The 23,325-nt window shown below is 46.0% G+C and overlaps 1 protein-coding gene across 8 annotated transcripts in view; it reads right to left on the bottom strand.

Moving 5' to 3' along the window:
• LOC120953002 (afadin) overlaps positions 1-23,325 on the bottom strand; it is a 63,475-nt gene that overhangs the window by 5,603 nt on the left and 34,547 nt on the right. For 7 of the 8 annotated variants that reach the window (XM_040372642.2, XM_040372644.2, XM_040372640.2 and 4 more), the window contains 6 exons: positions 14,329-14,681; positions 8,767-8,888; positions 7,619-8,107; positions 6,678-7,350; positions 5,568-6,462; positions 51-197 (listed from right to left, as the gene is read on the bottom strand). In XM_040372642.2, coding sequence (XP_040228576.2) covers positions 51-197; positions 5,568-6,462; positions 6,678-7,350; positions 7,619-8,107; positions 8,767-8,888; positions 14,329-14,681 — 2,679 coding nt within the window. The remainder of the gene's footprint in view (positions 1-50; positions 198-5,567; positions 6,463-6,677; positions 7,351-7,618; positions 8,108-8,766; positions 8,889-14,328; positions 14,682-23,325) is intronic. The other variant, XM_040372645.2, reaches the window with a different exon arrangement.

Here is a 23,325-nt window from a genome sequence, read left to right as displayed (position 1 = left end):
AGGTGCTAGGTGGCACAGACACCGCGCGAGCTCTCCATTTCGTTACTTACCAATATTGCCCACATGGTGCAACGCTGGAACGGATTTGCTATTTAATAACTGCTGTCCGGCGGATGATGCTGGCATTGGTGGCTTGCTGATGTCGCCACTGCTCGTACCGACCCGCGTCATGTCCCGTTCGGACATTCGTCGACCACCTGCATGAGCGAGTAATATAATAGAATCGATCGTTAATACAAGCCGTACCGAAAGAACACGCTCAGTGTATGCATTAAAATAAAACTCAAAGATCGAAATAAATTTGTAAGAAAACATAATGTGATGTGCAATTATACAATTGTTTACAAAACGGTTCTTTTCGGTTGATATTTTTCAATTATTATCGGCAACTTTTCAAGCAGTTGAAGGCATGCAACAGAACATTATGGAATCACATTAACTGTCTCTTACAGTCGGGGAAATTATCAAGGCAATACAAATAATGAACAGCTCATCAAAATTATGTTTACTTCAACAATTTACCGCCAAAATCAACTACAAAATAAGTTGTGTATTAATAGTAAGAAAATTAAATAAAAAGGTTTTCAGCTTTTTATCAGTGTGGCGCGTTCGAAACTTTGTAACCAGTCCATCAAATGACTGGTCCTACGGGGTAACAAAAAGGCATTAGGCATTATAATAGAGGTGAAAGATGTGAAAGAAAAAAGAGTTTGGCGAACACTAAACTAAAAATTCATAAAAGTATCAACGAATAATTCAGTCCAGAACAACCAACTGAGCTAGAAACTGTTGTGCGTCGCGTAGCCTAGTTCCGTTATCGCGGATAGTACAATATTTAACGTAAATATAACTACGATGCTGCGATGAGTATACGCAATGTAGAAAAAAAGTGAAGCACGGCGTGTGGTGTAGCTTTTCGCGAGAAAAGCTTGCTCTTTGTGCTGTGGGTTTTACTTTTTCTGCTCCAAGCCAGCAAACAACAGATGTGGAAGAAAACGTTTGAAAAGAGTGGTGCACAAAATTACATTCCGGTCAACTATCTTCCTCATTTGCGGTCGGCGGCATGCTTTCACTGTCGGATGCGTCGCCCAGCTTATTGTTGATGTGCTTCAGCAGTCGCAGAATGTTGTGCTGCTTTTTGAGTTGGCGCGGAGTTTGACGTATGCTGCTCAAGTCCGGACAGCTGGTACGATGATGCTGTTGCTGCTCAACCGGGGGTGAATTTCTACCGTACAGGAAGCTCAATGTCACCTTTTGATTTTCGATGTTTTTACAGCTTGGATGACACTTTTTAACCTTTCGTAGCAGGAACCCGGAGGGCAGTGTGTGTGGATGGAGTCCGTGGTAGGCGGCGTGCAGGTCGCTTGAGTTAGGTGAGGCTTTAGTTGCAGTTCGCTTGCAGCCGTACGGATTGTTCCCACTGTCCAAGCGTTCGAACGAAAGCTCACAGTGCTCCTCAACGTTATTGTTTCCTTCTCCCTCGGGAGGATCGTTCAATAGTGTGTCACAGGACTGGGAGCGCCTGAAGGACGACACAGGAGCTAGATGTAATTCTTCACTATCGGAGCCGAATTTACTCCACAGCTGTAATTGATTCATAATCTGCCGTTCTTCGTCCTTTGATAGATGATTTGCTGTGATGTCATCCGGACAGTTCATCGGCTCGATGATTTCATACTTCCGAACGTGTCGCGCGGGCGAGTCAGTACAATCATGCGGTTTGGCATATTTCTTGATGGGATTGTTATTCGTATCCTTCAGGGAATCGTAAAACTTTGTCAACGCCTTTACCTTGCCCTGCCCAAATTTGATCGTCCCGTCGGGATGAGAGGTGTTCATCTCTTCGGGTGCGGTTCCAAAACATGATGATGTCGTTTCAGGTGGTTTGCTTACTGAAAAGGGTATGATTTATGAGTGAAATATACATAAATGGAGTACTGAAATGCATTGCTTTTTTTCTTCGGCTCAGGCCAACGCAAGAGCATTGCACACAGGTGGTAAGAGTGTAATGGGAATTGAAGAGTAACGAACAGACACATACACACACACACATTCACAACGCAATATATATGCTCACATTCACACGAAGAAGGAGTTATGCGAGGTGTGTAATCAATGTGTGAAGGCAGCGTATGGGATGCGCACATTTGAAGTACAATAGACATTAATGCAGTGTACAGACCAATTTGATTGGTTCCCTTGGGTGATGGATAACAGAATGCAATAAAATTATAAGCAGGGAGCGCACATATTGCGACACCGATGGGAAGGGCTGCATATCCAATGTAGTACGGTCATGCGAAGTATGTCCTCATCAAACATGTCAGATTAATGCTGTGGGGGGATGATGTCGTTAGCACTGCATACACCATGTATGCCTGTGTAAGAAAATTGATTTTGTTCTCAGGCCAATGCTTTCGTACACGCGCATGACATATCGTTTGTTCAGATTAATCAACATATTTAAATATTTAATAGATACAGCATGCAACATAATCGATACAAAGTAGCAGAGTCGTGACATTCTGGGAGAAAAGATATGCGCAAGTATGCATGGAAGTGTGAGAACTTGTTTTGCCTATGCACACACCATAAGACAACAACGTATGAAAATGCTTATAACATTAAGGAAAAATTGTGAAGCTCATAATGCAGATAGAAAACGAACGAATTTGGAAGTGGATGAAATATTGAATGGAAAACATTGTTTCGAAGTTTCCACGGAAAGTACAATAACAACAATATAAACGGTAACAATCAAATTGAACAAGAAATAACATAGCAAATGCAAACAGCGAGTGTGGTAAACTGGGTGCAAAAATGGTTTAAACAAATGGCCACCAACACAAAATTCCCTGTTTGGCGACTCACTTACTCAGAGGCAAAGCAGAACGGAAGTGGTGGAGCCCGATGGTCGGGGACGAGTTTTAAGCCGAGTGGATACGTCGTGTACGTGACACGATTGGATAAGCGAAAGATCCTATTTAGTCACGCCGTTTTTACCGTGCAACGAAAACATTTGCTTTTTTCTGTTCGAATGCAGAAAACCAACATATAGAACAATAGGAGCTGCGCGCGTGGCACAAAAAAAAAACAACTCTCGCCCGTTTGCGGAACGGACGCACGCTGGCCGACCGAACACAGAGAGCGGCACCATTGCACATGCTTGAGATACGTGTATTCGAGTGGAGTGGAAAATTCAGTATCGAACGCCCGAACAGTTGGTGGATCATTCCTCTCGCCTAACGGAGCATGTTTCGAAAGAAATGAACAAGCTGTCTCGCCGTACCTTTCGCACCACCTTGCCCCGTATGGTGAAGATGATGATGGTGAGGATGATGGTGGTGATGAGGGTCGTTGTTGCCGGGGTCGCCGTTGCTATCGTTGTGCTCCACTGGCGCAACAAACGCCGCTTCGGCTTTGAGCAATTGAATGTTTCGCAATAGATTACAGTGATCGTTATCCAGCGTGGCACTAGATGCGTAATTGCTATCGGTTGGAAAATGAGCTCCCGTTCGGTTATCTACCAGCCTGCCATCACCGTTGCTGCCGCTTTTGCGCGGCTCTTGCTCCGAGGGCGTACTCACATCCTGGGGATACACGCTAGTGGTAGTAGTTTCGTCATCGCTATCTAATTTAATATTTCGTTGTCGTCTATCGACGCTATTGCTGCAATAGTAGTTATTATTGACATTGATATTCGCCGCCCCACTAAAGTGGCGAACGACGTAATCCCTAATTGTGTCAATTGGTCGTTCCTGCGCTCTAGACTCTCCGCCGGTGGCATTCGTCGTCCTCGCTATCGTGTTGTGCGGATCCTCGACGCTTTGGCCATTATTGTTGCTCTCCACGTCGCCAGCAATCCCATCGAATCCTTTCGCAATGCCGCCGCTACTATGCAGCACCGACTGGAATGGCCCCACGAAGGTAGCAACTTCCGAGTGCTCCGCCGGAATATTGTCGATAAAAATTTGGTTGTTGTTCAAGCGATTTGATACCCTGGAATTTGCCGGCACAGCAGCGGCAGCAGACCATGCATCAGTCTGCAAGTTGGTCGCCACATTGTTCTCGACATTGCTTTGTCCATTATTGTATTGCTTTCTATTCGCTCTGTCTCCTTCCTCACTATCATCGTAAGGATGACGATCGTTAATTATGTCGAAACTAACCGTTTTACGACATGATGCATTGCTACCTCGCCTACTCGCCGTGTTGATCATAATGCTGGGTAAAGGCCCCCCTCCTACTGCAGTAATATTGCTGTTGACACTGTGGTTAGTAGATACGCCCGCCGTCGCAGTGCTGCTGCTGCTGCTCGGTGGATTCACCACCACCGAAGGGGTGGCGGCGGCAGTTTGCGTCGAAACGTTTACACCGCTGCTGTCGCCGGCACCCCGGCTTCTCGATCCCGGTGCATCCTCCTCGTCGGCGTCGTCCTCGTCAATGAAGGGTATGTCGTCGAGGTTCACGTCCGCCACGAAGGATAGGTTCGATTCGGTCGACGGTGCCTCGATCCGTATCTCGAACACGCACGACGGTCTGCGCTCCTCGATGACTGGCGTTTCCGGCTCGGCCGTCTCTTCGATTTTTATCATCTCCCGGCTGCTGTGGCTATTGCTTCGCGAGTCGTAATCTTCGACGTAGATCGATGGTGGCGTATCGTACCGCACCGGTTTGATACCGGTGCCGATGCGGCCAATACTGTTTAGGCTATTGCTTCTGCTTCGCTGCTGATTGTAGTAGATGCTGTTCAGGCTGTTGCTCGATCGGCAGTCCCGGTAGCGGGGATCGAAATGGATTTGCTGAAGCTGATCGTTGGACAGTATGTCTTCGTGCGACAGCGATAAGCTGTAACGCCGCTGGCTGATGTCTGGATTGGACATGCGGCGGTGTGCCGCATCGTTTTGCGTCAGGTATGGGGTGGAGTAGGTATGGTTCATCATCACCGAGGACAGCGGACGGCGCAACGATCCACGGCGCGATTGATGGCTTCCGCCACCGGATCCGTAGAAATTGAGACTCTCGTTCGAGCGCCCGAAATGATAGCGATGATTGCCATCATTATCGTACACATTGCAGTTGAATTCGTTTTCCATCTCTGTGTTATTTTACAAATAGCAGATAATAAAACAGCAGCAGAAAGGATCACACAAACGGTAAAATATTGCCACCAGTTTCACAAACAAATTTAACAGATACAATCACAGCCGTAACGTAAACACATACAACACCAGTATATAAGATTTTACCATTTAAAACCATGTCCCAAACAAGTTTCCGTATGTAACCGGGACACAATCCAGGGCAGCAAGATAATTAATTGGAAATGGGAGAGAAAGTATCAAGCGATAAGAGAGCATATTACGTTACGCACTATAGTAAAACATATTTAAATAGCACTATTACTTTTTCTAACTCATCGGTGTGCCACGAAGTTACGTTGCAGCTACTTTTGCATGGTTGAATGCAAAATCGTGCACAAACAATACTTCGCGGTACAACGATGCTCGTCAACGCGGTCGTACCGTAAACTAGCTTCGTACATTAACCGAGCGGTGTAGGCTTACCTCGCTGAATGACGGGACTTGGCTGCTGGAGAAGGGTTGCTAATCCATGATAGATGGCACCTTGCTTGGCTACTTTCAGCGTTACAATCGGTCCGGTACGCACCAAATGATCTGCCGCGCGCTCTTGCGTAATTCCGATCAGGCTTTGACCGTCGACTTCCAGCAGTTGATCGCCCGCCTGAAGCCGCCCGTCCAGATCGGCGGCACCACCGCCGACCACCGACTTGATATAAATGCCGAGCCGTTCCTGGCCCGCGCCCTTTGCCGCCACAATCGACAGGCCCATTCCGTTGGCATTTTTGTGCAGTTTGATTATCTGCACTTCGGGCTGTGGCAGCTTGCTGGACATAACACTCGGCGAACGGCCGTGATTGAACTGGTGCATGTACACCGTCCACAGGCCTATGCTCGTCGGCTGTGATGCCAATCGGCACCAGCCGGCCATTTGGAACGGGTTCAGGAAGTCGACCAGCCCAGCCGGGATGCCCCGCACCACGTCGCAGCTGAACCCATCGTCCGGTAGCAGCAGTGCGAGCGGCAGTTCCGGCGACTCTTCCAGCCGTATCTCACGCCCATCGGCACGGCTCAACTCGTCGGCAACGGATTCAGCCATCCGGACCGCCGTGTCGATAAGATTGCGCGGAATTGTTTCCTGCGACAGCAAAGCGGCCATCTGCAGCGAGTTCAGTCGAAAGCAGGAGCATGCCAGCTGCTGCACGTCCGAGACGGACGTTTTGGGAGCCTGCAGAAACTGGGCGCACTGGTTTATCTTCGCTAGGTGGCAGTCGGCTGCCAGCTCGAGGCCTTGCTTCTCTGCCCACAGTTCTAACAGCGACAGACGCTCGCTTAAGGCTTTTCCCCATGCGCTGGTGCACATGTGTGAAGTAGTGACGAACTAACGGGAAAAAGAAGGAAGGAAGATAAAATATCTTATTAATGGCTGGTACTGGCTAATTGCAGCCCTGTCAAACCACCCACGGATGCATTGCACCGTGAACGATGCTTAATTGTTTTACTCAAAAGAGCAACTAATCAGAAATGAAGCCTTTGTAATCCAATAAAAGAATGCCCCATTCTTGGTACAGCGTACAATCTAAGGGTGACCATTACCTTGTTGAAGCACACAACGTTGATGTAGTGGAACAGCTGGGAAAACAGTTGTATCGTGAGGGCAGCATTGACGCGACACCGGCGCAGCAGAGCCATCGCAGAGCCGAGCACGGACAGCACCAGACCGGCCGCTGAGTCGTGATCGATGTTTTCCGACAGAAACTGGTTCAGCGTCTGGGACAGCTCGACGTGAAATATCGACACGAGATTGCGGAACGCCGTCTGCACGCTCTCCGCCAGCACTTCCTGCGCCTGCACGCTGAACGCCGAGATGTGTCGGTCCGATTTGAGAAAGTGCAGAAACTCGGAACTGTTGGCCATCCAGAAGGACAGTATTTTGGCATCGGTGTACTGCTCCTGGACAACGTTTTGGATCAGATTGGCTACGTGGTGCAGAAACACGGTCAGCTTGTGGGCCCGCTCGGTCGGCTGCAGGTCCGGACGGTAGTGCGTCGAGGCGCGATACCGAGCGCACAGGTAGAGCGTATACACGGGCGCTAGCTTGAAGTTTGGCGAGTTCACGTCCAGCTCGCTGATGACGGATTGCAGAAACGGTTCCTGGTTTTGCTCCGGAAACTCCAGCACAGCCGGCAGAATTGGTTCCTGTCCACCGGGCTCGCCCGAAATCGAAGTGGCCGCGTGCGATGGTTGCAGCTTCGGAAAGGTGCTCGTCCTGCAGGAGAGTAAATGGCACGGGGACGTTGGATTAGAAAATGGGGAAAAATACTCGCGGGCGAAGAAGCAAACACGAAATTTGCATCTCAAGTAGCGGTCATAACAAAGTGACAAAATTTGGTGTAATGCAAAAGCCAAAGCATGAACGATAAAACAACAGTGAGCTGTGTTCTGAATTTCTGTAGTGAGTGTGCGTGTTTGTTTGGCCGAACTCTGGAAGCATCGGCGGAAGATTGTTTGTGTATGTGTGTGGAGATATACAGTACCTGTCGGCAGTTGATCCAATTGATTTGAAGCTGGAAATAGATTTCGTTTCGGTTTCCCCACCGTTACCGGCCCCGAGTGGGCCGCCGCCTCCGGCATGGTGCTGCTGCTGTTCTCCCTCATTGTGATCGTTAGTGCCACCAGCGTGGCCTCCTTTATAGCTGGCCGTATCGTCCGCACCCATTGCTTCCGGTCCGTCCAGTGCCGTCACGAGCAGACCGCTCGGGTGATGGTGATGGTGGTGGTGCATGTGCGGATGTGGTTGGGTCGCCGTTGCCGATTGCATGTCGAACGATGCTGATTTCGCGAACGCATTTGCCTGTTGCTGTCCTACTGCTGCACTTTCGGCACTGGTTGAGGCAATGGGGCCGTCTAGAAAACTGCCACCACCACCTCCGCCCGGCAGCTTTCCACCCATCTGTACCGTGCTGATTGGGCTGATCGGACGGCTTTCTTCGTCGTTCCAGGATGTCGGCGAGGTTGGTGATCGGCTGGATTGATTCGTTCGTTCGGTGACGGGTTTGCGATGTTTGGGTGTTTTTGTTTTTTTGTGCAAAGGGCAGTGTATTTTGTGTGCAATTCCATGATGAGTTTGTTTGAAAAGCATTTGTAATTGAGAAGCGCAGCGTTTTGATGTACGAACAACACAAAACACACATACACACATAACATGACGACAATTGCAACGAAATGATAATATATAAATCCACAAAATAAACAAAACAGAACATACATAGAATGAAAAAATAAAATAAAATAAAACATTAGTAACTTAAATGAACTTCATGTAGCGGGATAGCATGATATGGACACTGACAGACACACATGAACAAAAACATTAATTGAACCATAAATTTACTGCTCAATTGCGAGCACATGCAGTTAAAAAGGTAATGTATATGCTTGGGGGAAATTGTCTATAGTTTAATTAAAAGCCAAATATAACACACACGAAGAACAGGCGACAAAAACAAAACCAACCAAGTCTAAAAAGCAAGCAGAAACGCACCAACAACTGTGTGCTGCAAAATCAAGCCAGTGCCAACACTATAAATTGGGCAAGTTAACGACTACCCGTTGATACTACGTCGTCAGACCAATGTCAGGCTAATTTGAAGGCCCATCCAGAGGCTTTTACGACCGAACTTACCTTTCGTACAAACAGGCCGAATCCAGCTGCGATTGAGACAGGGCCAAATTGTATCGCCCGTCCGAGGGTGAATCGACGAACCGGTACGAGGCAACCCTGCCAAACATGACCACCGAACCATTCTGTAAAGAAAGAGAAAGAACAAACATACATACACACCATGAGCCAGAAAATGAGTACTTTTGAACCACCAAAGCGCGGGTGGGTCGGACGCCAGGAAAATTTCGGGGACCGTACCGTACCTGGCAGCAATGAGATTAAATATTTTAGACGAAAAGGACCTCCCCTTCGGAAGACGGTGATAAGAGAGCAATAAAAACACTACTAAAAAGCGGTGACCCGGTGAATGAATTGCTGTGTTACGCAGGAACAACCACCGTAAGTGGTGTCTTGCTTCGAAAATCGCAGAACAACCTTGAAGGAGATTTCATTTTTATGGCTACGAAATGATTTTCTCATTACGCCAGTTGGTGTTCAATGGATCCCGTGGAGCGAAAAATTTAATCATAAAACAATTCAAAACACATTACGAAAAGAGCGCAGTAGGAAGATTTCTGCTGTAAAATGTAAATGTTAGCTAATCACTAAATTAGTGTAGTGAATTAATAATTTCTTGCATTACTACATCACAAAAAAGCGGTCTGCATTTCCTGCCGTGCATAATGTTTATTCGATTTCAATTACTTCCGCACCACAAACCAACGCACCATGTTGCTTTAATATTTGTTAAGCCATGTTCTGTGGCGGCGAACGGGAAATATCCATCCATTTCAAGGACTCGTCCGTGTAACCGCTTCTCGGGAAGCAAGGATTTTTAATTAAAGTCCCAGGTGACGCTTAACGGCCCAGCAACGGTTGATGGTGCTGGAACATTCCGAAACGGAAGGTGTATCGTACACATCGACGTCGTCGTCATGTCCGCAACCGTACTGCTAGTTACAACTAGAGAGCGAGAAAGAGTAGAACATTCCAGGCAAGCTTAATTTTAATCCTTTTTCTCTCCTTTTTTCGATCCATTTTACTCCTTCTCGCTTCCGTAGGCATGGTAAACGGCAGGGCTAAAACAGCGCGGTACATGCAGCCAGGTACGGTAGAGATGCGTCCATTTTCTTTCCCTTGCAAATCTTTCGCAGGAGGGCAAAGCTGCAGCAGCAGCAAATTGCAAACTATTAATCATCATCAGCTCCTCTGGTTGGCATATCCGGAGCCATTCGACCTCATGCTCGGTCGGTGGATTTTCTAGCACGTCGAGAGGAAGACCATGCCATCAACCTCTCTAGCACTACTACTACTACTGGACGGTTCTAAAAGTTTCACCGACTGAAAACCTCATCAAGGTTCTGGGTCTTACACCTTTTTTTTCTTACCGAAGATCGGAGAGCGACAGAAGCGGACTTTCTGGGTTGTTCTATGCGCTTCGGTTAGCAAGTAATCGAAAAGACATTTAACCAACAAAATATAAAAAATAAAAATAAAAGCTCCCCGCCAGAACGATCCAAAACGGGCGGCACACTCAAATTGGTTTATTTCGCACGACTGAATAGGATGGCACGTTACAGTACTAGAACAAACCACACGCCGAAGAATCGTGCGACGTTTAACCTTTTTCAAAGTGCATTTTTTTGTTGTGTTTCGTATTTTTCAAGCGAGAGGCCACACTGACAAAAACTCATGATTCACGGAGAAAAATGGTTATCCCTTTTTTTCTCGAGAGGGTCAGAGTCGAGAAGACACTTGAAACCGTGGTTCGCCATTTATCCTGCGATTTTCTACGGTGCAACAAAAAAGCTAAGATAAAGAACTTGGATAACAAACAAATGGGCAATCTTTTCTAATTTTCTGCAACCACAATTTTTTACGACGTCCGCAACCCTTTTTCCAATCTTTTTCGTTTTCTTTTTGGATATTTGATCGATTTTACTTTTTTTATGGGTCTTTGTTCCGATTGCATGACCGGTGCTATTTTTTGCCTTGCGGTTCGTCTCAGATTGGACACACGACCGGTTTTCCAAATTGCACTGCATGATGATAAATTGTGATCGTGATCGAACGTAGATAGACTCTGAGGAAGATTTATTCATCTTCTCGATAGAAACTTTAAACAATATGTCACAAGCTCGAATAAAATACGCCCCATCATCAATACTGCATTAGGGCATAATAATCTTTTATCAAAACGCAAGCCAACGCTTGTTTTATTTTTAGTAAAGTCAAGCTGGAGTACAAACTGCACAACACAAATGCCCTTGCATTAGCACGGAGTACAGTAGTATAGCATAGGAAAAGTGAACAAAGTGGATAAAACCATTCGATAAACTTTGTTCGCTACCTTTTAGACAGCCTCACCCACAGTGTGTCATTCAGTTGTGTGGTTGTTTAAAAATAGTGCATCAAAATCTACAACCTAACGGCGGCTGATGATGGTGCCGGTGTTGCTACTGCTGTTCCGTTCCCGGTGCACTTTGGACGCACGCTCGGGAAAACATGCACAGGAAATAGGTCAATGTTTCCCCCTGTATTCACATCGTGCTTTACAGGGTTTCTCAGATTATACTAAGACTGTTGGGAATCATTTTTAAGCAATGGCAACAGACTGCGGCATGATGTTTGGAAAACTTTGATGATAGACGAACTCTTTTGAAATCATACTCTTGCAATATTTCATATATTTTAATTGGTGATATTTTAATTTCAGGGTACCAAGTTCACTTAAATCGTATATGCGTGACATAGATAACGAGGAAAGACCGGGAAAAGAAATAATATACAAGATTCATCAATTGATATCCTTAAATGTGTCGCAAACATAGTGAATTTTAAAGTACATTCACGAAATAGCACTCGCTTTTAATTATTTTTTGCTGCAATTCCTGTGTTCAATCTATATTTTAATTTTAAGTAAGAATCCGCAAAGCTCAAAATACGTTGAAAAAGTACATTCAATCAACAAAAGTTGTAGACATAATCCACAAACAAGTAAAAAACCACGAATGAATGAACAGGAAAATATAAACAATGGTTTGAATCCCGGGGACGTGACATAGCGTTACAAATTGTCAAAATGATCTTTATTCCACCACCTGATTTGCCTGAACGATCAAGTGTCGATTTATTAGCTTCGAACAAGTTTAATTTTACCTCGGCTCATGTATTCCACCGCGACGGTACTTGACGGCCAATGTGACAGATATGTATTACAGGGTTTACCTAGCCAATCCGGCATCGTCAAAGCGTTATCGGTCGCCGTAAATACTTTTTCGGGCGACGTAAACCCTCAATTGGGCACTGTCATTTCTATTCGGGCCTTGTGAAGTATGAATCGGGCATAGTACAGAATGAAAGCGTCCTACTCTTGAAGGTGTTAAATCGGTAGCTTCGGTGTGTTTGATCTATCAAGTTGATTAAAAATACGTATTTTGCATGTTGTTTAACTTATTATATATTATTTTAAAATGTTTACCTAATTAAATCACCAAACATATTATATTTTTAAAAAAATATAAACCCAAATTGCATTGTACGGGTTTGAATTAAAAAATTTAAAAAAGGAATTTGAATAATTTGTTATGTGATTAAACTTAAAAATAGTGAATTTTCATACATATCAGTTCAACTACTAGCAAAAAAGTATTGTTTTACAGCTAGAAAGCAACAAAATATAAAGTAGGCCCAATTCATTCTGTACTTTGCCCGATTCATACTTCACAAGGCCCGAATAGAAATGACAGTGCCCAATTGAGGGTTTACGACGCCCGAAAAAGTATTTACGTCGACCGATAACGCTTTGACAATGCCGGATTGGCTAGGTAAACCCTGTATCATCATCATTCCAACTTATGTACACAAGGGTTCTACATATAAATAATATATCAAACCGCGTGTCCTGAGTGTACAAATGTATGTTGCGAGAAAAGTGCTACAGATTCGGCATTGCGTCCTATGAATTAAGGTATCATCAACGCAATAATCATGCCGCAGTCTTGGCATTGCTTAGCAACGATTCGGCAAAGGGACCCAAGGAAAGCGAGGAAACCCTGTACCCGTTATACTGTTTCCAAGCGTCTGAGCAGTGATGTAACCAAAAACACTCACGGGAGGCAAATTCTATCATCAATAAATTCACTCCTCCGACGGATTTGGGTTTATTTGCATAATAAATACAGATAAAATATAACTCAATCACAACGTCCCGGGAATGTGGACGATTGGGGTTGATAAGACAGCAAGGAAATGTTTTTTCTTTTCTTGTCCGTGTGTCTATCGGTGAACTCTAACCTTTCATCCCGCGCGTCCATTTACAGAAATATCGTGCGAGATAGAACCGAAGCGCACTATTAACTGCGAAACCATATCCACAACACCGGTCTTCGCCATCGCCACGCCACGTCACGCTGAACCATAATCATCGATATAAATTATTTAACGCCACCACCAGCACACTTCTCTGCGCCAGTTCCAAGGCACAGGTAGCAGAGCGTATCCCGTGTGCGAAGTAATATCATCGGTCTTTGGTCCGATCTTTCACAACCGTTCGCACATCGTCTACCAGATGCTTTTGGAGAGCAACGAGGCGGCATCGGGAATGGAATATTCAATCAGATCAAACCCTTGCCACACTCGACAGACGACGCGAGATGGCAAAAGAAGTCGAAGAGGAAGAAGAATGGTAATCCTTTGCAAACACTGTCGGTAGAACAAATCGCAGCCGACCGGTAGCAAAACAAAAAGGGGAAAACATCGGTTGAATGGTCCCACATGCAACGTGAAACGCTTAAGCGATAGATTATCTTCCAATCGAGCAATTTCCAGCAAAAAGGGAGAAGGCTCGAGGAGGGATTTTTCGCATTCGATCACAGTGTACAGTCCCCGTCTCGCGCTCCCGGGTTTTGGTTGATCACTAACGAAAAGGTGGGATTAACAAAAAGGTACTGCCGCTGTGCTACTACAGTCATCTTAGTATCTGTCACACCACCGCACACACCAACGCCATGCCATCTGCCGCCTTCTACAATGTTTAACATCCGTTGAGTTTCTTCGAATAGGAACGTAGGGATCGTCCTCCCAGCTGCATCACACTGTGAGACCATCCATTTCATCAATGATTTATTCTCGTCCTGATCCGGGGATCAACTGGCATTAATGGATGCGAGAAATGATGCTCGGAGAGTGAAAGGCAGCGGGAGGGGGAATAGAGCTGAACTTGGAATTTGGTTGATGATGCTTAATGTAAATTAAATCGTTGATGTGTATTTAAGACGAGATCGGTTGCACGGGATGATTTTGCATCTCAACCGTATAATCATTCAACACCGCTTACACAGCACACTCCAAGTGTTGTGAAGGAAGAGTTTTATTCACTGTTCAAAAACGAGCAAATTGTTATGGTTATGAGCTATTAACGGCGCATATAAAGCTTTTAAGTGAAGCTTCGTATACCATTAAATGCCACGTTTTATGCCAACATTCACTTTCGAATTCTCCAAACCTTTACCATTACATTGAACACCATTTTGGTTGATAAATAAGTAAACGCACTACTGCCGGGCGTTTACTACTACTTACGTGCAGTATCGTTGGCTGCTGGATGTGATGGCCGTTGACAAATGTCGTTCCGTCGGCGTGCAGGGGCGTCACGGTACAGACACCGTCGTGCATCGATATTAGACAGTGACGCGCCTGGATGGAGGGACCGAACAGCTGCAGCGCATTAGTGTTGGCCGACCCGACCTCGATCGGTTCGCTTCCCAGCTTCACCCGCCGGCCACCGTCGCCGCTGTGCGTGATCTCGATCAGCATAGGGCCTTCGCGATCGCCGCCAATATTGTTGCCACCGTTCGATACGCCCAGTGGTTTCTTTTTCCGTCTTCGCGGCTGCGAGTCCGCGGGTCGGCGACGCACGTGAAACATGATCGAACCTGAAACAAAACAAGAATGAGTACGAAAAATCATATTAGCAAGAGCGATAACGAGTGGATAACATACTATATTTTAAAACGTATATGTGTGAAGCGAATAAGATATAAAATTCCGTTGTATATTCTAAAAGCACTTAGTTTTTCAACAGAACAACAGCACACTTGTTTCGTAAGTAAGCCACATTACTCGAAGTACTCGTTTGCAGGAATTTGAGATCGTGTTTGTTTCTTGGTACAGAAGTAGCTAACCGTAACCGACCGTCAGCGTTCGAAAGCAAATCGCCTCGAGAGTGGTTGTGCAAAGTTGTATGCGCATAAACGATAAACAATCGCTCTCTCCCGCTCCCTCAACGTTCCCTCATCTCGGCAACTCTTCGCTCGAACGGTAAGAAACAGTATCTTGCTTCCACACCGCCCATTGCTAATTACTACATTTGTTCATAATTAAACACTCTCTCCGAGCTCCAAGTTGCGTCTGAACTCTTGCTGATCGTGACCTCGAAATCGTTATTAGAAATTCTACTTCTTCTTCGTACAGTCGAATACAAGATGATGTAGGTGCTGCTGCATCCGATTGCTTCTTGTTTTTGCATGAACTTGCTTATAGCAGATGCAGACGAATGATTATTACTTAAGGCCGGGGGACATTGTCCGTACTCGCTAGTGTAATTTCGATTTTCACTAGTGCATCTGGCGGCGGCTGACCAAAGCATTTTGCGAAACAATTTGGCTTTGGCCGCTTCGGAAAATATGTTATTTTCCCATGTTTTTAACATAAACTGGAATGGAAAAGGTTTGTAATTGATGTATGAATATGTTGTTTAAGTATTTCAGCCAGTTTTGCGTAAAAAAAACGATGAAAATACTACTTAATTTAGAGATCCGTCATAACCATTCCCTCGATACCGAACCGAAATAAGCTTCCACCAGCCGCCGCCAGATGCGCTAGTGAAAATTGAAATTACACTAGCGAGTACGGATAGTGTCCCCCGGCCTTTATACTGCATATTATTTAAGGATTAGGTGTAGGATAGCTATTAGGTACTCAGTGTGTCTCAACCTCAAGAGAGCAAGACACATATGTTGGTAGATAAATAAATAAACAAATAAATTATAACTTATTCTTCTTCTTTTTCTTTGGCACAACAACCGTTGTCGGTCAAGGCTTGCCTATACCACTATTGGGCTTGACTTTCAGTGACTTATTTGATGACCCATAGTAATAAGCACCCACGAAAATAAATTGATCACTGATTTCTTTTGCTAGTTCAAATTAAACTACTTGGAAATGATTTCCATCCATTAATAATCCAGAGTAGGCTATAATAAACAGAATTGATAGCATAAAAATCTTATCGATTGTTAAGCTTATATAAAAACACAGATAAGGCATACCGAAACCGAGGTCAAATGTAATCCTTAACAAGTCGTGTATGAATATTAAACTTGGAGGCGTACAATTAAGGTTCAAACTCGTGCCCAAGAGTTTATAAAACAACATTTCATGGGTGAACTCATCTCCAAACATCTGAATGCCCGAAACGAGCCACCTACTACAAAAGACTTAAACTAACGTCTTGAAACCATACACAAACACGTCACCTTTACACACAAAAGCAAGAACTCCGTCGCATCGCGTTCACCCTGTGGTGTTCACAGCAAGCAAAACATTGATATCCCATACTCCAGTAATCCTTTCGCCACACACGGTTGTGTCCCCGCCCCAGTCCTACCGCAAAAAAGAAGGAAAAACAAAAACCGAACAGCTTAGTGCCGGAGCGCTACACGGATCTTTTGGCGCGTGGACGTCGTACGCACATGCTGAGCCACAAAGAATCATGCCCGAAGCATGTGGGTCTCCTTGCTACGGTAGCGTCTCTTCGTTAAATCCTATAACATTTATTAAAAGCTTTTCGTACGACCATCGGCGTGACCGATAATGGTAATCCGGGTGAATCCGGGTGGGGCGAGGGCATCGGTGATGCCGCCCGTGTGAGATGTCGTGCCGGACGGTAAAGATCATGCGCTTCTTAAAGCCATCCGATACCGATTGGACCGAGCGGAACCGGCCCCAACGGTAGCCGGGTGCGGTACGCCGGCGAAGAAAAACACATTACTTCACCACAGGTTGTCCCAACCCCCGCGTTGAGGGGAGAGGACAAAAATTGAGTTTATTTTTTCGTTGCCGCGCTTGCCGGCCGTTTTTGTTGTTGCTGTTACGGCTGTGTTTGAGAACACGAAAACACCGTCTTCAAAGATTGGTCGATATAGTATGGCGCCACCAAGGATGACCCTTAGCTATTATCTTCTCGGCTGAGCTAGGTAACACAACGATAAGCACACATGCACACACAGACACACATACGCGTACCGACATGAAGAAAATCAGAATCTCTGGTTTTGCAATGTTTACGAGGAGATGAACAAAAAAACACCCACACAAAAAGCGAATCTTTGTGACTCTCAAGCGAGTTTTAACTTTACGAATATCGCTACGGGATGGTTAAGTTATTGCTTACAGCATTTTCGACAGTGGCTTTAGTGTTAGATAGGAGGAGCAACCATACTAAACCCACTTACAAAGAATGGCCACTATAATCACAAATTATGAAACAGCAAACAACGACGCACGAACTTAGATGGCTATTAAGCATGGCCATACAGACACACGTACGATACGGTCCGCAGTAAGTAAATGGCAAAGAGGAAATATAAATTAATCAATAAAAGCTTTAAAAATGAGTTGCTTTTTATAGCACTAATACCATGTTTCCAGGTCTGCTAGTCGGCAGATTCATAATTAAGTTCCCATTTTACGATTGTTAAAAATAACCATGTTGCTTGAAATAATACACTTCGGAGTATAAAGAAGAGACATTTTGTTCCATCCCCGTTTTTTCTCAGCAACAATCAAGCTGACACTGTTCTTTTTCGCCAACAGCAAGACGACGCACGTTCGTAGCGAAAATTGTTTGTTTATGTGATTTGCTCACACGTCTGCGGTACCGGGCGTCTCCATCGCATGTGAACCTTCGGAAAGACATCCGGCAGCGGGAAGGGGAAGCGAGGAGCAAATGAGGAAGCGGCCAAACCAACGATGCATTATTGGTTAGCTTCCTTTCCGCCCCCTTACCCCTTCGTTACCGATATATCATGCTGGTAGAGCTTTTGTTTACAGTGCGCATTACGAGATTCATTAGAATTGGCACATATCGTTCGGGTCGTGTGGGGAGGGATACGGTGAAAGGACGTGCCTCTCCAGCTCCTCCCTTCACTCGTTCGGACGGACGTCAGCGTGCCGTATCTTGGCGAAATGGGATATTTATGCGAAATGCTGTGTGCACCAAGAAAATGCTGACGTCATTTTGCTTATGAACGCAAGGCACACACACAGAAACACAGATGCTACACAGCGGAAAACCTGGCCGCCATGATGAAGCAGGCACACACGTGTTTAGGGGTCGGTCGGTCGCTATTCTGTGCCCGGTACCACCGTTCTGACTGACGAAACCTCATCCGTAGAATGGGATGGGACGCGAAGAGAGGGAAAGATGAAAGTAAGAAAAAGAAGCAAGAAGATAATAAAAAAAAACTTTCTTCCGAACGTGAAATCCCCTTAACAGGATCTTCCGACGCACGCTGTGGGAAGACATTAGGCGTAATTTGCCGGCTGTTCTTTCGCCTCCTGCAATCGATCTATCTTTCCGTGTGGATCACCGTTCTTTACCGGGAGGGGGACAGGCAGAGAATTACGATTCCTTCCCTTGGTGGGTGCTGGGCTACGACAGAGGGCGGACGGGTGGTGCAGCGCAGAGCAGTAGCTCCCACTCTCAGCTGCGTATTTTGCTTTCCTTCGCTTTCCCAGTGCTTATCTTCATCAATTAATCAAGTTCACTTATGTTGACTGGAAGCGATTTTTCATCCCGTTGTTTTTAGTCTTGGCCTTTTCACACAAACACATACACACACTCACACACTCTTCAAAGCATCTTGAACGGCGGCCGGCTGCTTCGTGTTTGTAGTAAAATCACGCTCGACTCAAGGGTGAGCGGGCAGTGCATTGGGATAAGACCGATCGAGCGACGGATCTTTTCCTGGGCACCAAAAGACCTTGCACCATTGTACCATGCCCTATCGTGTGCGTGATGTTGTTGTTTCCCCCCTTCGGGAAGCACTACAGAAGCGTCTCGAAGAAAAGAACAAAAAAAAGATCATTTTAAAGCATTTGAGTCGACCGCCAGGGGGCACAAAGAGATAAGGGCCCAGAGCTGGAAAAAGGAGCATCATCGAGAGTAGTGACGCGTTCGTGGCAAACCTTTAGCGGGAGTGGAGTGTGGTATTGGCGGGTTGGTGGAACAAGATAGCACACACACACACACACACAAACACAGCAGCGCTTTTCACAGACTGCTCCACTGTGCTGTGCTTGGGAAATGTGACAGACGGCGTCAAGCAATGGAATTTATGTTCGGGCAAACCACCTGCAGAGACTGAGGTGTGGGCAACGGGGAGCAAAGGGTAGGAACAACGGCAGCGACAACACAAGAAACAAATTGCACCACAATGCTGCTTACCGGCGGACAGGGAGGGAGGATGGGAGGTGTCAGCGTTTTTCGTTTTGGAAACGAAATTGATTCTAAGGTGCAAAGGTTAGCAGCAACCGGGAACGTCGTAAAATTAATAATGCCTTTCGTACGGTACCGTTCTCTCTTTCTCTTCCTCCCTCTCTCTTTCTCTACCATTATCTCTGTTTTGGAGGCCTTGCTGACGTACACGTCAAGTTGAATGCGACTGGTGTTTGATTAACATTTATACTTGACCTTACATTAATGATGGCATACCGATGTCTGGAATGGATTGTTTCCTCCCCCTTTGTTCCTTTGTGGTCTAATTATGGATAAAATTAATGTGAACGAACTATTCAACAATCAATAAGTGAGTAGCATAACAAATACATTTTTCATATTAACAAACATCAATCAATTAAACTTTAAGCTTCCATTAAGCATTGGCGAGAAAGCCTTTTGTTTTCGGTTTAATTATGTAAACAATCAATTGTGCTAAATCCAACGGCAGATTAAAATGATTCAATGAATTGCACTGCAACTGATATTGTAATCCGCCCTCGGTTGGTTGGTTGGTTTGATACTAGGCCTCCCCGGAAGCGCATTAATCAACGAATCATTGCAGCGAACCATCGGGCTTGAATTGGCGCAGCGCATACGCACTTAAGGTACGCCCTTTTATTATTTCACCATGCCGTTATCGGTGGGGATTAAATTCCGTGACACATCTCACATTCACAACCACCCTCCTTCCTCACCCAGTCACTTCCGGGAAACCAGTTCAGTTCGAAAAAAGGGGTGGTTTTCTCGCTTATCTACCACAAATGATTTTTACGTCTCCTGCAGCCGATAGCACCCTCGCAATCCTCGCTTTCTGCTCGCCCCCGGACGCGACAGATAGGAGAGCTTATGCTAATGGCATTCTACTCCCCACTCCACCGCCATTTGGACAGTGCACAAAGCCGCGAGAAACTTCAAAAGTAATTCAACGCTTCCACACTGCGGAAAGTATAGTGTACACGGAGGAGAGAGAGAGAGAGAGTGAGTTGCACTTATGGTCGGGCAGTCGGATCGATAAACCATTTCTCCATCGTCCGGCGACGACGTGTGTGTAAGCTGGCCGGGGGGGGGGGGGTGAAATCGTTCTAGATACTCCTCCATTGTTGCGCCATTTTTATTGTCCGTGCTGTGGTTTATGTTGTCCACTATTTCATATAGACTCCGGCTCGCGACGATCGAACTCGAGAACCCGCCGGCTGGATAATCACTGTCAATAAATTCCGTCCAGTTGATGGATAATTTCCACCCAACTATTACCGGGGTAGCAATACCGCCCACCACCACAACGATTCGATTGGATTGAAGGGTGTAGAACTTTCAATTCGGTGACGAATCATCAAACGAACAGGCACGCCGCCTTCACGCCTCTAGCTAGCAAGTGTTATTGGTCTCTTATTATTACATCAGCAGCACCTGGCCGATGGAGCGTGGAAGAAGCTCAAAGTCTCGGCCACAACACAACCCAAAGCACAACCTGCTTCTAATCTACACTGAAAATACGTACCGCGGCACAGGGCAAAATGCCGGAGCACAGCACCACCTAAACGTACCAGAAACCCGACACCGACTGCACTCGACAAAAAAGCACCACAACGCCGCCGGCCACAAAAACCGATCGTGTGCCCCCCCGCACACCCACCGAACGCCCACCTTGCCCGCTGCCGTCCCACTTCGCTGGAGGAGCACCCGAGCACACGCGCGCTCACACAGGCGTTAAGAGCGCCCGTAGACCTCCCGCGTCGATGGCAGCGAAGCTCCACCCGCCACTGGCCACAGCTGTTTCTTTCCGGGTTTTATTATCCTTTAACCTTACCAACACACACATACATACACACACTCCATGAACTCGACTCTTGATATGTGTGTGTGTTTATTTGTGAGAAAATGACTGCCAGAACAGAGGAGCATATGTACAATAATGCCGGCTCCTCCCGAGACCCCAAAAACAGTCCTCCTTCTCACGGGCCATCCATTCTGAGAGTCTCTTCAGTCTCGTCCTGTACACTACACTCGCCCTTCTTATAGAGCGATATGCATGTGTTTATGTGTATGTATGTGTGTGTGCGTGGTGGTGTCTCGCGCAGCATTGAAGTACCCAGATTCGCACACATTCGTTTTGTCCTCACGCTTTTGGGGCCATTTGAGGGGGCGAGAGCGAGCGCACACGCGCCTTCCTTTCCCAAGGCAGCAAAGATAGAACTACGAGCTCGTGGTGGTGACACAAGCAGGAGGACGTCGGCCAACAGCATAGTGGTAGTAATCGACAACAAAAGAACGTTTGACGTCGAGTGCGAAGACAACCACCCTCCGCTGCGATCCTGTCTTGTCTAACAACATTGCAAAGGCTCGGCGGCGAGAGGCAGCAGCTAGGGAACGCGAGGAAGGAGAAGGAGTAAAATTTTAACCCCGCAACTATCCCCATTTCCCTTTCCGCCATCCTTGTTTCATCATACACACCGCAGCTGTGCTCACACACGTGTTTTGTGTTACGTGCAAGAATGATTACGATATTCGGGGAATTAAACTCGGGATAAGTAATTTTAGTAATCCATTCGGGACCTATTACCAACACGCTAGGGTACGGGGGTAAAGTCTTTGTGACTGGCGATGGCGATGGAAGGCAAGTGAGCGAGGAAGCTGGCACGGCAATGGAAGGATCCATTTTTTAATATAATCATCAGTCCCTCCACCCAACAGGAGGATGGTGGATTGGCGTTGATATTTGAATCTCGGGGTCGAACGATGGTTTAAACGGTGCTTCCAAACATGGATATAGCATACAATGTGCGAGCGTGTGTGTGTGTGCGTTTTACATATTTCCCAGTGGATGTGGGGAAGGGTGACTTACGCAAACCCACTCCCTCTCCTCATTACTGGTTTGATGTCTGTCGCGTCGGTTCTCGGACGGTCACGGTTCTGACGCTCCCACATTTACTGACATTTCGTGATCCCTGCCAGGAACCGACCGCTCGACCGTCTACACGAACATGGAACCGAACACAGCCCAGTGGGGACCAAAGGGACATGGCACTGACGAGGATGATACAACTGATCCGTTACCGTTTTAGCCAACTCGCTAGTGTAACATGCGAGGACGCAACAACGAGGACTTTCACAACTCACCGGGCGCCGTACGACTGAACGAACAGCTGATGCGTTTTTTCGTTGCATCTGTGTTAGTATCGGCTGACCGATGTTGTGCAAGGACAGCTCTTGGCACACGGATATCGCGGGGGATTTTACTTTTTTTTTACCAAAACAATCAGACCAAACCCACACATTTCCACCATAAACCCGAGAAACCATTCTGATTGCTTACTTTTATACCTTCGCTCGGAGGTCCTTTTCTTCTCAAGTGAGTGTTTTTTTTATGAAATAATGCAACCGTGTCCGGTCGTCCATTCTTCGTTTTTCTCCATCGGAAAAATCTACCGAACTTAAGCGGTGTGTTGCATTTTCCTCTTTTTTCCCTTCCATCCCAATCGAAGTAAAGTTAAACGAAGCAAAATGAAACGAAAAGAGACATAATCCATTTATGATAAGGGTTGTTGTGCGGATTATCCTGATGGAGTTGAGATTGTTTGAAATGGACAATTGTATTTCTATTTGAAGGAATGGAACAAACACTTGGGACCGTCTTAGCATGAACGTTGGGAAATTCGATACGAAAATGATTACACAAAAACTTATTGAAGTACTATGAGTGAACTGAAGGTTTAAGGAACGATTTCGCATGATGTAAATTGTGCGTTCAACGTTTTGCATCACCGGGAGAGCAGCTACTACCGGTGGCTCTGTTTCCACTCACGCGTATTTACTTTTGATTTATATACAATTCTCCATCAAACATGCACAGGCAACGACGGGCAAATAAAACATGCTGTCGGTGCTTTTTGTGCCACAATATACGAACCCTAGGCGATGTTTGTCTTGTATTTGCGCTATCAGCGTACATTACTTTTGCTTTAACGTAGGTAGGGGACCCGCCCGACAGCTCACGGGGAAATAATGCTGTGAGT

This window comes from Anopheles coluzzii, chromosome 2 (assembly GCF_943734685.1).
Source record: "Anopheles coluzzii chromosome 2, AcolN3, whole genome shotgun sequence".
NCBI classification, from domain to species: domain Eukaryota; kingdom Metazoa; phylum Arthropoda; class Insecta; order Diptera; family Culicidae; genus Anopheles; species Anopheles coluzzii.
Note: the sequence above shows the minus strand (reverse complement) of the source record. Positions and strands in the feature narration are given on the sequence as shown.